Source organism: Trachypithecus francoisi, unplaced genomic scaffold, assembly GCF_009764315.1.
Source record: "Trachypithecus francoisi isolate TF-2019V2 unplaced genomic scaffold, Tfra_2.0 Lachesis_group10, whole genome shotgun sequence".
In the NCBI taxonomy this organism is placed as follows: Eukaryota; Metazoa; Chordata; class Mammalia; order Primates; family Cercopithecidae; genus Trachypithecus; species Trachypithecus francoisi.
In genome coordinates this window covers 53,062,445-53,080,111 of record NW_022681455.1, presented here as the reverse complement: position 1 = coordinate 53,080,111, position 17,667 = coordinate 53,062,445, and the positions used below count along the sequence as shown (strand labels likewise).

The 17,667-nt window shown below is 37.4% G+C and overlaps 1 protein-coding gene across 4 annotated transcripts in view; it reads right to left on the bottom strand.

The window, feature by feature from the left end:
- Positions 1-404: 404 nt before the first annotated feature.
- The window catches only part of FBXO9 (F-box protein 9), a 37,128-nt gene continuing 19,865 nt past the window's right edge, over positions 405-17,667 (bottom strand). For 3 of the 4 annotated variants that reach the window (XM_033217456.1, XM_033217454.1, XM_033217455.1), the window contains 7 exons: positions 17,473-17,587; positions 6,189-6,307; positions 5,913-6,003; positions 5,176-5,271; positions 4,761-4,854; positions 3,087-3,238; positions 825-1,003 (listed from right to left, as the gene is read on the bottom strand). In XM_033217456.1, coding sequence (XP_033073347.1) covers positions 895-1,003; positions 3,087-3,238; positions 4,761-4,854; positions 5,176-5,271; positions 5,913-6,003; positions 6,189-6,307; positions 17,473-17,587 — 776 coding nt within the window. In that variant the 3' untranslated portion in view covers positions 825-894. Of the gene's footprint in view, positions 1,004-3,086; positions 3,239-4,760; positions 4,855-5,175; positions 5,272-5,912; positions 6,004-6,188; positions 6,308-17,472; positions 17,588-17,667 lie in introns of all 4 variants that reach the window. The other variant, XM_033217453.1, reaches the window with a different exon arrangement.

Below are 17,667 nucleotides of genomic sequence, written 5' to 3'. Positions count from 1 at the left end.
TGATCCTCTACTATTCTTTTGTGAAGAATGACAACTGAGTCAGTTGGTTGAGCTTGAAGTGTTCCAGTCCTAAGGGATTCCACTCTCACTTAATGTCATATATTGGTAAGGTGCCTATATGAGGTCAGTGTTTGTGGCTACATATAAAGACCAATGATGAAATGAGAAAATTATTTTTTTTCTTTTAATAAGAGACAGGGTCTTGCTATGTTGCCCATGCTGGACTCAAACTCCCAGACTCAAACTCCTGGGCTTAAGTTATCCTCCTGCATCAGCCTCCCAAATAGCTGGGACCACAGGTGTAAGTCACCACACCTGGCTAGGGGCAATGATTCTTTAAGTCTCTGCTGGCTATCTAGGACTCTTATTAAATATCCTGTTATTTTTAAAAGGCCATCCAAATATATTTTCTTGAAAGAAACATTTATTTATGATCTTTATTGGTGAAACAATTCAAACAAATCCAGAACAGGTTCTCACACTTTGAGCCTTTAGTGCAAAAACATTATGCCATGCGGGAAATAAAATGCTTATCCAGTGGAGCTCTCCCCTGATGTATTTAAATATTAGGATGCTCAAGTAGAAGATGACTTATGTGACAGAAATCTGCTCATAAATCTGCTTGAAAAAGGGCATGATAAACTTCATATTAAGGTTTCTCACAACATAAATATGCTTAAGCAAATTAATTCCAACTTAATTTCAAAACACCCCAAGAATCAACTATCCCTTTAAATAAAAAAAATAATCAATTTATACTCTTCTTAAAAGAACTCCAACAATTTAAAATAAGTTCCAATTCCATATATATATATACACATTTATAACTTAGGTGCTCTTTTGCGCTATATACTTTAATTCATGCAAAAGTGATAGTGGACTGGACTTGAGGCTCTACAGAGGCCTTTCTGAGAAAGCTGTGTAGCTCCTTACTCTGGCGAAGAACAAGGGGGTGTACATTTTGTCAATCTCAAAAGCACTCACTGCAGTCTCACCAGTTGATCTGTAAAAAAAAAAAAAAAAAGCACAAAATTACTAATATGAGGAAATCTCAAGTCATTTAAAATCCTGTGTTTGGGGAAGGTTATTCTATGCTTTAGCCTTTTTTATTTTAATTCATCTTAGGAAATTCTATATAATATAGGCATACTGTAGAAAACTCAAAAAATTTAGAAATGTATACAGAAACATCACTCATAATTCCAACACCCAGATAGAGCCATATGAGGGATATTTTCTAGTGTTTCTTGAGATCAAAGTTAGTAATTCTGCTTTTTATTTCATTTAATTATTTGCATTTTCCCATACCATTATTTTTCAGAAAACATTTTTAGTGAGGATGATATTTCACTGTTGGCTTGTACCACAGTTTACTTAACTGGATATTTAGATTGTGTCTACTATTTCTCAATTTAAAATTAGGTGATTTTGATGTCCTTCAGAGATTCCTAAGAGTAGAATTTTTAAGTCAGAAGCTATAGACATTAGGTTCTTGTTAAAATATTTCAGAAAGAATTATATTCCTAGAATATAATTTGATTATTTAATAATTGCATGATCAACAGCATAATTATAGGCACGGGGGAGGGAAAGTAGGTGGTAAGTTATGCTACCACTGCCTTTTATTCTTCTCCTTCTGAAAGAAAGAGAAACAAAAGCAGAGAATTCAAGTGATTTTATAAATATTACAGGAAGTCAATGTGATAATTAGCAGCTACAAATAATGCCTGTTGTGATGTCCTTTTTTCTCCTAAATAAAAAATGTTTTTCTAATGGGTCAATATAAATTATAACCATCCATTGTTCATTGCTTGGTTCTACTTCAGGGTTTGGTTTCTTTTTTTCTTTTTTGAGACAGGGTCTTGCTCTATCACCCAGGCTGGAGTACAGTGGTATGATCATAGCTCATTGCAGCCTTGAACTCCTGGGCTCAAATGATCTTCCCACTTCAACCTCCAAATTAGCCGGGACTTCAAGGTGCATACCACCATGCCTGGCAAATATTTTTATTTTTTGTAGAGATGGGGTCACCCAGTTTTGCCCAGGCTGGTCTCAAACTCCTGGCCTCAAGTGATCCTCTTGCCTTGGCCTCCAAAAGTCCTGGAATTACAGGCATAAACCTTCACACCTGCCCAGGTTTCTTTCTTTGAAAAGTAGAAAAAAATTCCACAGCATTATAGAGAGAAGCAAAAAGGAGATATAGTAGAATTGGTAGGCAAAAGTGAGAAAGAAAAATGTTCTGTTGTCAGGACCTTCCAAATGAGCGGGGAAAAGTTATTTGTAAAGTGGAAATGTGACACAGTTTTCAACAATGTGGTTAAGGTTGCAAAGAGGCTAATGAAAGCTGACCTCAAAACTTCTCTCTCAAAATTTTGGAATCAAGCAGAACGAAGAGCCTTCAGTCACGTACCAATATTCTTTCAAATCGAACAAGAGTTAATTAACCTTAATAGCCACAGGACTTGATATTTCACTTTCTTTTTAAGTTTTATGTACTTCTGTATGGCTCCTTTCTCACACCTCCCCTCTTCAGTTCACTGATTATGATGTACAGGTAAATGCTACTGCATAGAACAAAGAGTTTTAAATAGGAATCACCTAACAGATTTGGCTTTGGAATACCTGCAATCTTATTTTTTTAGTAGACTTACTTTCCTAACTACAATTTTATTAAATCAGTGTATAAGCCCTGAGGATAAAACAAAGGAAATAAAGCAAAAAATGGTAACTGAACTGTGGGAAAAGAAAAATGATGTGGTATTTTAAAACGGCTTTAAGTCATGCATGGACAGCTCACAGCTGACTAAGTACCATCCTCCCCATGGAATGCTACTTTTATTTCCAAAGTGGTGGTACCAATTCACATTCCAATAGGCACTATATGAGTGTTCCAGATGCTCTGCTTCCTCAAGCATGCTTAGTCTTTTTCATTTGGGCCATTTTCTTGGTTTGTAGTAGTTTGTAGTAGTATTGGTTTTAGTTTGTAATGTAACTCAGAGAAATTAGAAACACATCTGAAATTCTTAAGCTGGATATGAAGTATACATTTATAGTGTAACCTTGTTATTTTTATTGCATTCACCTACTTGTAAGTAATGTGACAAGAATGATGTATCCAGATGAGTTTGTTGAACCTCTGGTGGCCACTGGAACATAGCTGTAGCCCCACATGAAAACTCTGATCTGCTTCTTGTACAGGGACACGACGAAAATATCTGTATTTATAGTCGAGTGGTTTCTGCAAAAAAAAAAGATGCACAACCTATAATGAAACCTTACCTCACTGCTATGTTTATAGAAATATTACGCAACAGTGACACTAAAAGTAACATAATACTTGCATGCAGTAAAGAGTTGTTTTGAATATTACCAGAACATATGAGTGCTTTAAAAATTGCTAAATACTCTAAAAATATCAGGTTTTCCCCCATCATCATCATCATCTCAGTTAATCATCACAATAACCTCATGTGTTAAATATGATTGCATTATTTCTATTTACTAGCTAAAAAAATAAAGATCCAGGGAGGTAAAACTACTATGTAACCAACGTTACATAGATGGGATGTAAAATTATTACCTCCTACCTTTAAGCCTAGTATTTCCTTCTACTGGAAAACACTTGGACATTTTTTAAGAGGGAAAGTGATAAATTGGTGAAGGATGTAGAAAAAGCACAGAGTATAACTTATCTTTTGCAATAACAGTAAAATAAGTGAGCAAACAGCCGTGATGTTTCATTAGAATTACACTTCTGCAAATACTGCTGCTAAACAAAACAAAACAAAACAAACAAAAACAAAACACTATGAATGTTTCATCATATTCTGAAGAGAAAATTGACATTCTACATGGGAGTTCCTAAACTCTTTTATTAGGTAAAACCTAAGCAACTAAGGCCTTCCAAATTCCCAATTTTGACCTCAGGAAACCTGCAGTCACAGTCAAAGCCACTCTGTCTCTCAGGCTGCTGCTGCCCAGGCTCCAGGAACCCATCAGAGGGAACTGGAGATGCCAGCAACACGCAGCCACAAGGTTATAGGACTCGCAGATGAAATTCTGTCCTGTCTTGACATATGATGTTAGAGAAGGGGGGATTTCATACAAAAGAAATATCCTTCAAAAGCTGTATTAATTATAAAGACAACAAGTAAATATTAATATTTATTTCAAATACCATACAACTGGCTTCTTGGGTACATATAACAATTTTTAACCAGGATTGAAAACATGCATATGGAGAAAGGTTGTGAAAAAATTAGGCTACCAATCTGTTAAGAGAATTTAAAGCACTCTAGAATGTCAGTAATCATATTTGCTTGGCATTTTTTTCCTTTTATAAGAGCAGGAAGAAAATTATCTGAAGTTATGTTATTTCCAGTAGAAACTGAAGTTCTAACAGTATCCTTATGGAAAGAATTAACTGTATGAGCTAATTTAGGAAGAAAAAACCCCTGTGATTCGAAATGAGCAGAGCCAAAAACATATTCAGGTATAATTTTACTAGTTATTTCACAAGAGATTTCAGCTTTACATTTTCATATATAAAAAACAAACTATCTGGTAAAAAAAACAAACAAGCTGATCCAATAAAAAATAACCACATTTTAGAAAACTCTCCAGCTTTCTTCAGTGATTGCTAGAAGTTAATATATATTTTATAATAATCAGAGAGGGTTTCTTTGTCATTCTAATCGAGAATGCTTGGATGAATAGGCTATTAAGGTAAGAAAACTATTAATTCCACCTAGTATACTCACTTCTTCTTTTTTCTTAGTTATTACAGCAAATACTTTGGTCTGATTGTCTGTGTCTTGTGACAAGCGATAGTGACCCAGTAGAATTGCATCAGTCCTTAAAAAAACCACAAATTGAATCTAAATCAGTTATTAAGCGGATTTAAGTAATCTAAGAAGTAACAAATTACAACAGTGTTTATTCTTGTTTGAAAAGAATCAGCTAAGATTGAGTAAACCTCAATTCCAAGGCTCCAAAGACCTACTGAAGTAGATTTTCTAAGGAAAAGCTCAGAAACTGGTATTTTTCCTAAGCCCCCGAATGACTGCTTTTAAAATCATCCAGTATTAAGTGAAGGAAGCACTGGGTTACTTTAACCTGCAAGCAACCATATAAAACGTAGACTGGATGGAGAGCCATTAAAAAAAAAAATACTACCTGGTATTCCTAGTTCTTAAACGGGGAACAATAGACTGAGGCTCTTCAGGGGTTGTCAACATCATCACATGGCCGTCAGGAAAGAATCTTATGTACCTATGTAATAAGAAAAAGAAGACCAAAACACAACCCACACACGAAGTATAAAATATGTCCTTACCTATCAGTACCTACACCTATTCATAGCTATGAAACCAACACTGAAATACCATGGGCTAAAGAACTGCTAAAACATTAAAACAAATATGACTGACTACCTGTTAGTCCAGTAACAAAGAACCAAAGATACTTTATCACCTTCCTCAGGGAAAACTGTTGAACTTTTAAGTTTTACTCATTGAATAAAAGTCAAATATTGTCTTATCAAAGTTCTGTGCTTTTTCCAAAGCACAATTTCAAACAAAGTGAGATCCACACACAACGGTTAACATGTCTATTTTTTTTCTAAATGCCGGTAATATTTGGCAAGCAATAAAATGGAATAAAAGCACAAGCTATTTGAAAAGGCAAATATACCCAGGGCAAAAGACAAGGAGAAATCTAAAAGAGGCCAGAAGAAATTCTGTAATTTATATTAGCCTATTGGTTTTTTGAGTGCAATTCTTATATTGTATTACTAGATAAAAATACTGAGGGCCATTTTGTGGGTAAATTAAAAGCAACAAAGAACAGATGTCCATTTAACTAATACATGGAGAGAGAGAATTTTCCACTCACTCAGTGTACTACAGTGGTACCTGTAATATTCCACTTGGTGCCAGGCTCTATAGAAACCATCAAGAGACTGTTCCCCTTGACGAATATATGTGGTTTTACTGATATACACTCCTATGAAAATAATTTTAAAAAGTTAAAAATTATCATATTAAGACATTTCCAGCATTATTTTACTGTGGTTTCCTTTAAACATGCTTACAGTACTCACATTCATCACGGAAAACTGAAATGGCATATTTATCAAAATCAGCATTACAGATCACTATTTCTGCTGAGTTCTACAGAATCCAACCTACCATCAAACCGAACACGAGGCCGTTCTAAAAACATCTCTCTCCAGGATGTGTATGGAACAAGTTTAATACAGCTTCTGCCCCAAACTTTCAAGCAGGCCAGACGCCATATTTCAGGGTCTCTAGGGAATAAAAGCACAATGTCAATAAAGACCAAGTCCCTACACATAGACATAAATCTTTTTGCTGTCAGCCATCTTCTATTTAGCAAGCATTTGTTGAACACCTGGGAGGCACTGTTCTGAGGAGAAACTAATGGACAAGACAAAGGCCCTGCTCTTTTACTGTGGAAAAGCAAATTGAGAGAAAAGCTTCTGGTAGTATGCTTAGTGCAAAAATCAACCAACAGACAAAGTAGAGTCAGCAGACAGAAATGATGCTGATGAGGAAATAGAGGCTATCTCAAGATAGGGAAGCCAGGAAATGCCTCTCTTGGAAGGTGATCATAGTGATGGGGATAAGTATCTCAGGCAGCAGTCAGAGCATGTGCAAGGCCCTCAGGCAGAAGTGTGACTGGTGGGCTCGCCCAAGGGTCAGCAGGAGCACACAGCTGTGGCAAAGTGGGCATTGTGCAGAGGGAACTATACGATGAGGCAGTTGGGGCAAGTGAGGTGGCATCATGTAGGCAGGAGTGGTTATTTACATGAGATGGATGCCATTGGAGGGTTCTGAACATAATTTATGCTTTTATTTTAAAAGATCACTCTGGTGGTTTATGGAGAATATGCTCTAGGGGTATAAGAGTGGAAACAGGAAGACCAAGTAGGATGCCACTATGTAACCCAAACCAAACAGAAGAGTGGCTGAGTCGGAAGGGTTGTTGCAGCAGTGGTAGAATGGTCAGACTGGAGATAAATTTTGAAGGGAGCACCAACAGGACTTTGTTTAAAAAATTAATGCAGGGACTGGTCACGGTGGCTCATGCCTGTAATCCCAGCACTTTAGGAGGCCGAGGCAGATGGATCACGAGGTCAGGAGGTCGAGACCAGCCTGGCCAGCATAGTGAAACCCCTTCTCTACTAAAAATACAAAAATTAGCCAGGCATGGTGGCAGGTGCCTATAGTCCCAGCTACTCAGGAGGCCGAGGCAGGAGAATTGCTCAAACCTGGGAGACGGAGGTTGCAGTGAGCCACGACTGCACCACTGCACTCCAGCCTAGGTGACAGGGTGAGACCCCATCTCAAAACAAACAACCCCCCCCCCAAATTGACATAATTCTGCTTAACTAAAAATATTTTTAACTCCATCTCTAACTTAAAATATTCAGGGTCTGTTCGCTTTGTTTTTTTAAAGTGATGAGGTCTCACTATGTTGTCCATGCTGGAGTGCAGAGACTATTCACAGGTATGATCCCACTACTGATCAGCGTGGGAGTTCTGACCTGCTCCATTTCTAACCTGGGCTAGTTCACCCCTCCTTAGGTAACCTCGGGGTTCCCCGCTCCTGGGATTTTACTACACTGATGCTGAACTTAATGTGGACACCCAGTCAGCATAGTGCACTAGAGCCCAGAACTCCTAGGCTCAAATAATCCTCCTGCCTTAACCTTTTGAACAGCTAGGACTATAGGCACGTGCACCACCATACCCAGCTAAGTATTCAGTTTTAAAGATGCAAAAACTAGCCCGGGCAATGTAGCAAGACCCTGCCTCTTAAAAAAATTGTTTTTAAATGAACCAGGGAAAAATACAAAATGAAAAAAAAAAATTAAACAGGTATGGTGACACATGGCTGTAATTCCAGTTACTCAGGAGGCTGAGGCAGGAGGGTGGCTTGAGGCCAGGAGTTTGAGGCTGCGGTGAGCCATGACGGCACCACTGCACTCCAGCCTGGGCGACAGAACAAGACTTTGTCCTGTTCATTCATTCATAAATAAGTAAATGAAGCAAAAACTACTTATCAGTGTCAGATTGAAAACAATAAGTCCTCTCAAATTTGTTAAAATGTATATTTAAAATGTTTTGCTTTTAAACAATTACTTTTATGATGACACATGAAGTTTTACTTCTGAATATTTGCTTAACCAATTCTTTTTTTGTTTTTGTTTTTAGGCTAGGCAAATTAAGCAGTGGGGAAGGAACAAACAAATCTGTAACTGGTTGTGATCAATCAGATGTAAACGACCACTGCACTCAGACCAACCCAATTCCTTCTTTATAGTATTTTCTCACATACAATTACAAGTTAATGGAATAACTATGAAAGTTGTCAAAATCAAAATGAAATCACTAATGTGAAGAAAATCCTGATAAGAGCTGGGAAAGGCCATGAAAATAAGGTTCTCATGCTTGTATGCCTGATAACAAAAAAAGACTACAAAAAATACAACCCTGCACAAAGGCCATTAAACCTTATACAAAAAATACTTCTACAAGGACATCTGCCCAGCCAACTGCCTGTGCAAACTTGAACTGGCATTACCCTTGTTAATGATCTTTGTAGCCAAGGATAATTATTTCCAAAACAATTATGTAATCCTTCTCATTTTTTCCTTTAAAAACCTGCCTGCCTTTACCTCCCTGAATAAGCACATGGTTTACCATGGCATGTGTATTCCCATTGTGATGCTCTAATCCCAAATAATTTTTGGGAATTTGTTATTTAGGTTGACATACGAAAGTGTCAGAAGTGGGATCTGAAAAGAGTATTACCTGAAGGAATCAGAGATTCTTAGAACCAGTGTGCAGTACTGACTTGAGTGCTCTGAGCACTCTACTTCCATGGCTTGCCTTTTCTGCCCTGGTGAATTTTCTTTCAGGCTGAGCCTCCTTCCTTTTGGTAGAGGCTTCTTGATATAATCTGGGATCTGGTTTGGATAAGGTCACCTTAATAAAGGACCATACACCCCTTTTTGAGATGATAAACTTTATGTATTTCCTGGTAAGTCCTTTCTGGTGTAAAGAAAAATGTCTTTTTAGATTGGGTATTCTTGGTTTCTACAGAATTTACATTCTGTTCACGTCTTCTGGTGAATTTACTTTTGATTTTGTCTGTGCACTCAGTTTAATATTTTGTTTGATCTGCAATGCCTGGGCTAAAATATTTGTAAACATTCTTATTTTGGCTTTTGATTTGGTTTGACTCTTTTCCCTTGCTTCTTCTGAAAATCTTCCACGAGCAAAAATAAAGATTCTGAATGGTGGGCACAAGATGGCTAATTAAAAACCACTAGGGCCAGGCACAGTGGCTCACACCTGTAATTCCTGCACTTTGGGAGACTGAGGTGGGCGGATCACCTGGGGTTGGGAGTTAGAGATGAGCCTGGCCAAAATGGTGAAATCCTGTCTCTACTAGAAATACATAAATTAGCCAGGCGTGGTGGTGCATGCCTGTAATCTCAGCTTCTTGGGAGACTGAGGCAGGAGAATCGCCTGAACCCGGGAGGTAGAAGTTGCAATTAGCCAAGATCGTGCCACTGTACTGCAGCCTGGGTGACAGAGTAGACTGCCTCAAAAGAAAAAAGAAAAAAAAAAAAAAAAAAAGACAAACCACTCGGGCAGTCACCACCATCTAAAACACAGGTCTAAACTCCTGACTTTCCCTGACAGGATTTGCAGAATTTTCTTTCCTCTCAAGAGAGTAATAAGAACAGAATGGGATTCTCAAATGTTAAAACATGCCAGGTTTTCTGGGATTCCAGCAGACTACATCTTATAGCCTATTCTTGTGCACATTTTTAAACTGATGAGCAAAATTACATCAAGAAAAATTTACGGCTCAAATTATCATCATTCAAAAACCTGCAACTATAGAATATAGATAGTCTAAGTTCTTTTTTTCTTTATACTTTGAAATCTGCTGACTTTTCCATTCATGTTGAGATAAAACTCACTGCCTATGACATGTTAGCCAAGATTAAATAAAGAAGAATTTTGTGTAATTTAAAGGTTATTTAAAGCCTATTTCAAAATATGGAATAAGAAACAAATCAGTAAGTAGGAGAGAGAGATGTGAAGAAAGTTACAAAGATATATTTTTGATTAAAAAAAAAGTGAAAGAGAATAATTTTGTACAAAAAAGAATCTTGTATGGTTGATTTTTGTCCTAAAGTAAAATGACTAAAACGTCCTAAAGTAAAATGGTTAAAAAAGAGGAAGGTATACAACAGAGCAGAAAGTCCAAGCATATCATCAATGTAAGCTGTGATAATGTTCATAAAAGATTTTGTGTGTGGTGAAGTTGGCTATAATTGAAGAGAATTGTTTATAAGTCTTTCTAAAGATTGAGCTTTGCTATTATAAATACACTAATACAAAACTAAAAAACTTGGTCCTCTGTTAGAACAATGAGGTTTTCTTAAAGTATTAATTTGCTCTTAGTATTAATAAAACTGAAAGAGGTTTTGCTTTTAAATTCTAAAATCTGTTGAACAGCCATCTGCAAAACTACAGTTTCTATTTCTTCCTGGAATCTAATTAATTTCCCTAGTTCCAGGTTGGAAATGCTGTCTTTTTCACTCAGAATGGTAATTTCACTTCTCAAGGTAAAATTGTTCTTTCTGAAACTTCTCAGATTTATATCAGAAGTTCAACTTTTGCTGTACCCCTCCTGCACATGATTTGCAGGTCATACACCATTGCCTTCTGTTCTTTCTACCCTTGAAAAAGTGTATCTTTTTGCTTGGCTAGGGTGATAACTCTCTCCTTCAACCTTTTTGTCAACTCCTCTTAATTTTTTCCCTCCAGTTCTCACTCTGCTGTTAATAGCCTGACACTGAAATGTTTATTTATTTATTTATTTATTTTTTGAAATACGATCTCACACTCTGTCACCTTGGCTGGAGTGCAGTGGCATGATCATGGTTTATTGTGGTCTTGAACTCCTAGGCTTGGGTGATCCTCCAGCTTCAGCCTCCTGAGCAGCTGGGACCGCAGGTACACAAACCACGTCCAGCTAATTTTTCTATTTTATTGTAGAGATGGGGTTTCACCTCGCTGCTAAGGCTGGTCTTGAACTCCTGGGACCAACCCATCAATCCACATCAGCCTCCCAAATTACTAGGATTATAAGTGTGAGCCACTGCACCTATTTTTTTTTTTTTTTGAGACAGGGTCTCACTCCATCACTCAGGCTGTTGTGGCGTGATTATAGCTCACTGCAGCCAGGCTCCAGCCATCTTCCTGCCTCAGCCTCCCAAGTAGCTAGGTGTGCACCATCACACCCGGGTAATTTTTTTGCTTTTTTAGTAGAGATATTGTCTAGGTTGGTCTTGAACTCCTGAGCTGAAGCAATCCTCCTACCTTGGCCTCCCAAAGTGCTGGGATTACAGGCATGTGTGACCATGTCCGGCCTGAAATGTTTAGTTTAAAGGTCTAGAAGAGCAATGTTTTCCTCCAATATAACTTGATTCTGTACTTTCGGCTTTACATGGTATATGAATTATTCCATGTAACCAGGAAACTTCCTATGCTATTTAAGAGCCACGCATTCTCCTGCTCAAGTTACTAGTTTTCTTGTTTATATTCCTTTCTAATGTAGACACGTAACCCTGGACACTTCCTGTTCCTAATTAAATTCAAGTACCCTTTTTATCAGGTTTAACTTCCAAGTTACCTAAATAGGTTTCCCACAAGGAGAAGCAAATACCCTACAAAAGGTATTTCTTTATCTTTTTGGCAACTGGCCTAAAAAAAAATTTAATGTTTTATCAATATAATGCCTGTGTTTTCTTTATTAGGTTTTTGGTTACTTAGGAAAACTGAGCTTTAAAAGGATTAAGGCTTTTACATCCATGTAACTTTCTGCACTGCTTTTAAGATCTTTTGATTATCAGTATGGTTAAATGAGTAACTTTGCAGTAGCCAGCAATTTCGTTTTGATCAAATGTTTTGAACCTTTGACATCTCTGACAGGTTTCCCCAGAATCAAGATCCTAAATTAAGGCCTTCCAATTTAAAAATAACTTTGAGATTTTCTTTTTTTTTTTTTAGATGGATTTTCGCTCTTGTTGCTCAGGCTGGAGTGCAATGGGGCGGTCTCAGCTCACCACATCCTCCGCCAGGTTCAAGCAATTCTCCTGCCTCAGCCTCCCGAGTAGCTGGGATTACAGGCATGCACCACCACGCCCAGCTAATTTTGTATTTTTAGTAGAGAAGGGGTTTCTCCATGTTCGTCAGGCTCATCTCGAACTCCCGACCTCAGGTAATCCACCTGCCTTGTCCTCCCAAAGTGCTGGGATGACAGGTGTGAGCCACCACACCCAGCCAACTTTGGGATTTTCTAGTTGGGCTCCTGGAAAGCCTCAAAGAACGTATCTCTCATCCTGTAGATATATCAAATGATTAACCTCACTTGGTAAATTGTATAGGAGGCACTGCTAAATAATAAGTATTAGATCTTCTTTCAGTTACATTTATGGGTATGTTATTGATATAAATGTTTCAAAAACTATGTAAACTCATAAAAATCTAGTATGCTATTAGTTATAAATTTCTATTATATTAAATATTTTCTAAAGCTGTATTTGTATAGATGTTATTAATGTATTCTAAAGATTTGATGAAATTTATATAAAAGTCTGATAGTCCTGATGTGACACTGTCGGTCATGATTCTGGTTGTTATCTTAAAATGCTACATGTACTAAAAATAACTAAATTTCCTTGTCAACTGAGAACTTTCACCAGATTTTACATGGCTATTCTAAGTTTTTGTCATCACAATTATTATTCTGAATTCTCTAAAAACATTTGCAATCAGCTATAGTCCAAAGCTGCTGTTCATGGAAAAGACTCTAGCAGTACTCTTGAACAAAGATTTCTGGTAACTTTAAGATCAATGGACTAAATAAAAATTTCCAGAACTCTAATAAATTCATGAGTTCATAGAACTACTAATAAAGATCAAGCAGCAAAACAAAAAATTACAAAAAATTGATGTAAATTATGAAGAGAATGTCTTTATGATGTTAGTAGACTTTTGTGAACAAAGGTGGAACCATTTGCTTTTTCTCCCTACTTGATTTCTCCAAAATTCAGAAACTATTCATATTATTTTTATTTATATAAGTTCAATAAAAATCTACTCTCTTTATATGAGGATACAATTAGAAACATTAGTTATATTACCAAGGCTTTGACTGAAAATGTCATATTTAAGAATGTGCATAAAACATCTGGCTTCAAGAGTTCTCAGCCTTATCCTGAGTAAAACCTGTCACTTCCCAGCAGGCCCAAGAACCTTAAGACCCTAAGTGAAGTCTAAAGTCTACCTGTCTTTGACTTCCTAACCTCAAGAGATTTTTAAATCTGAAATTCCTATATGATCAATGTAGGAAAAAAAATTTCTTAAAAAAAAACAATACACCTGTTGTTATCCACACGTACACTGGACTGTTTCATGAATTCTCCTAGTTTCCTTCAGGATTGGACCACAACACTCCAACTAAAAACAAAAACTTCTGTTCCTAAAGCCCTATAAGCTGAAACTATTCAAAGTTTAAGAAATAAGTCTCATGCCTGATCTATGAGTCACACAACAATATCATGACCAGAGACATTCAAACATAAATTAGGAGAAGCTGATGTTTTTGTGAAAGCTGTAGACAGCTTTTCCCATGACACCAGAACCATTTCATAATGAGACTTTTACCCCCATTTAATGCTACTTTTTTCACTTGACAGGATAATCGTGTAACTGAAATTTCATAATCAATAGCTTCTGCTGGTAACTTAACAGAACCTAACCCAAGAAATCCTTTAGTATTCATTGGTTAAAGAAGAAAATATCTGTGCTATCACTAGTACTACATGCTGTACCTAGATAAATCCCTCTGATAAAGCTGAGACCCATGTACACAAAATAAGAAAACAGATCACATGATTACATGGTCTCAGCTAATCCCCTGTGGTCACTGATCTACTCAATTAGTCATTTTTAAGCCTAGGTTCATGGCTCAAAACCATTATGCAAATTGGAATTATCATATTACTATTAACTTTGTATCTGTTACTTGTTAAATTTCTGCAGAAGTACCACACCTAACAATAATGCTGGCCCAGCATTTTGAGTAAAAAAGACTATGGAACAGACAAAAATCAAACTTAATAATGGAATCCAGGTAGACACAGCCTGAGAGTCATTCCCTTCAAACGTCCCTTCTTGCCCAAATGCGACTTAAAAGGGTTTTGACACGGACTCCTAGTCGTTAATCTTTCTCCCCAACATGGGATGAGACTAGCAACCAGGATCCATCTATCCTGGTACTATGGGATGTCAAAACCTAACTACAGGATGACTGATCAGAGAAAGATACTGATCAAAAGGGGAAAATGTGAAAGTTGTTAAAATAAAAATGGAGTCACTAATGTTAAGAAAACCCTTACAAAGAGAGCTGCAGAAGGCCATGAAGAGAAGGTTCTCAGGCTTCTATAATAAGTACGGTTAACAAAAAAGACTATAAAAAACACAACTTTGCACAAAGACCATCACAACCTTACACAAAAAAATATTTTTGCTGCAAGGACATCTGCCCAAGAAACTGCCTGTCCAATCTCAGACTGGCGTCACCCTTGTTACTGATCTGTGTAGTCAAGGATTATTTCAAAACAATTATGTAATCCTCATTTTTTCCTTTAAAAACCTTTGTTTCCCTGAATAGTCTAATATGGCATGTGTATTCCCATTGCAATGTATTATTCTCAAATAAATTTCTTTTAGAGAGTCTCTCTGCTTGTTATTTAGGTTGACACAACAGTGCTACAGACCCTAGTGGCAATCCACTAGGTGTTTAATAGGTACTTGTTAAATAGCACACAGAATTGTGAAAAAGAGTCTTCAAGAAATTCAAACATTTTATGAAAACTACAAGATTCCAAATGGAATTAATTTAAAAATAAGCAACTGAATTTTAACAAAAGTTATTTTTAAAAATTCTATATAAAGACTAAGTATATATTTTTATATAAGATGCCCATGACAGACTAGTCTCAAATGACCTTATATTAAACTAGAATTATTCTTTGCATAGCAAAAAAAAATTTTTTTAACTTTTTAGTTTCAGGAGTACATGTGCAGGTTGGTTCTATGGATCAATTGTGTGTCATGGGGGTTTAGTGTATATGTTATTTTGTCATCCAGGCAATAAGCATAGTACCCAATAGGTATTTCTGATCCTCACACTCCTCTCACCCTCCACCCTCAAGTAGGCCCTGGCATCTATTGTTCCCTTCTTTGTGTCAATGTGTGCCTAGACATTTAGCTCCCACTTACAAGTGAGAACATGCGGTGTTTGGTTTTCTATCCCTATGTTAATTCACTTAGGATAATGGCCTCTAGCTTCATCCATGTTGCTGCAAAGAATATTATCTCTTTTTTTGAGACAAAGTCTCACTTTGACAGGTTGGAATGCAGTGGCATGAACATGGCTCAACTCACTGCAGCCTCGACCTCCTGGCTCAAGCAATCCTCCCACCTCAGTCCCCCAAGTAACTGGGACTATAGGCGCACACCCCCATGCCCAGCTAACTTTCATATTTTTTGTACAGACGGGGTTTTACCATGTTGCCCAGGCTGGTCTCAAACTCCTGAGCTCAACTGATCCTCCCACCTTGGCTTCCCAAAGCGCTGGGATTACACGTGAGCCACCACATCTGGCCTGCAAAAGTTATTATCTCATTCTTTTTTATGGGTTTGTATTATTCCCTGGCATGTATGTACCACATTTTCTTTATCCTGTCTACTGTTGATGGGCGTTTAGGCTGAGTCCAGGTCAGCCTATTGTGAATAGTGCTGCAACGAACATATGTGTGCATGTGTCTTTATGGCAGAATGATTTATATTTCTTTGGGTATATACCCAATAATGGGATCGCTGGGGTCAAATGGTAGTTTCTCTCCTTTTTTTTTTTTTTTTTTTTTTTTTTGAGACGGAGTCTCGCTCTGTCGCCCAGGCTGGAGTGCAGTGGCGCGATCTCGGCTCAATGCAAGCTCCGCCTCCCGGGTTCATGCCTCAGCTTCATCAGCCGCTGGGACTACAGGCGTATGCTGCCATGCCTGGCTATTTTTTTGTATTTTTAGTAGAGACGGCGTTTCACCGTGTTAGCCAGGATGGTCTTGATCTCCTGACCTCATGATCCGCCTACCTTGGCCTCCCAAAGTGCTGGGATTACAGGTTTTAGCTACCGTGGCTGGCCGGTAGTTTCTCTTTTAAGTTCTTTGAGGAATCGCCAAACTTGCTTTTACAGTGACTGAACTAGTTTACATTCCCACCAACAGCACAGAAGCGTTCCCTTCTCTCAGGAGCCTCACCAGCATCCTTTTTATTTTTAATAATAGCCATTCTGACTGATGCGAGATGATATCTAATTGTGATTTTGATTTGCATTTCTCTAATGATTAGTGATGCTGAGAATTCCTTCATATGCTTGTCACATATATATCTTTTGAAAAGTGTTCACGTCCTTTGCCCACTTTTTAATGGGGTTGTTTTTTGCTTGTGAATTTAGGTTCCTTATAAATTCTATTTATTCTTTTTTTTTTTGAGACAGAGTCTTGCTCTGTCCCCCAGGCTGGACACACCCACTTGCTGGCACAACTGCAACCTCCGCCTCCTGGGTTCAAGCAACTCTCCTACCTTAGCCTCCCAAGTAGCAGGAACTACAGCCCCTTGCCACTATGCCCGGCTAATTTTTGTATTTTTAGTAGAGATGGGGTTTCACCATGTTGGCCAGGCTGATCTCAAACTCCTGACCTCAGCTGATCTGTCCGCCTTGGCCTAAGGGTTTTTATAGTTTTAGGTTTTACATTTAAGTCTTTAATCCAACTTGATTTGATTTCTGTGTATTGTGTAAGGAAAGGATCCAGTTTCCATCTTCTGCACATGGCTAGCCAGTTATCTCAGCACCATTTATTGAATAGAGTCCTTTCCCACACATAGAAAAATTTTCAAAATATAGAATAACTTTTAATGAGCCACAAGAAAATTCGAGTGCTGTTTTATTCTAAACCATTACCACAATGGATTTACAGTTACTATAAAGATGACTTGAATATATTTTTCTAATATAATTCTTTTTCCCATATCAGTTAAGCTGGCATGCAAACCCTATGGAAGCAGTATGGGTTACTACATCTGTCCTATATATTATTCTATACCCTATAAACCCAGCATATTCTAGCCTTTAAATTCTAAGTTATTTGAGAAAATTAAGTACAGCTTAGCAAAACTTGTTTATTCTAAGCTTTAACTCAGAATACTAATCAAGTAATTTTATCAAAATTGGCAAAGGAGCATCTTTCTTTTCACCGTTGTCTGAGTTGTTTAAAAAACAAAAACAAAAACTTAGTACCTGGCACAGATGTAGAATCCTCTGCATACCAGCGACAACTGCTCCAATGATCTGAGGTCCAAGTCACTAGACACCACCCATCGGAAGATGTACATCAAGACCTCCATTGGCAGCACTGCAAAAGAAAATCAGCCTTCAGTGACTCTTCTGTATGTCATTCTGTTGTCACAACCACATTCCCAGTACATTTATATC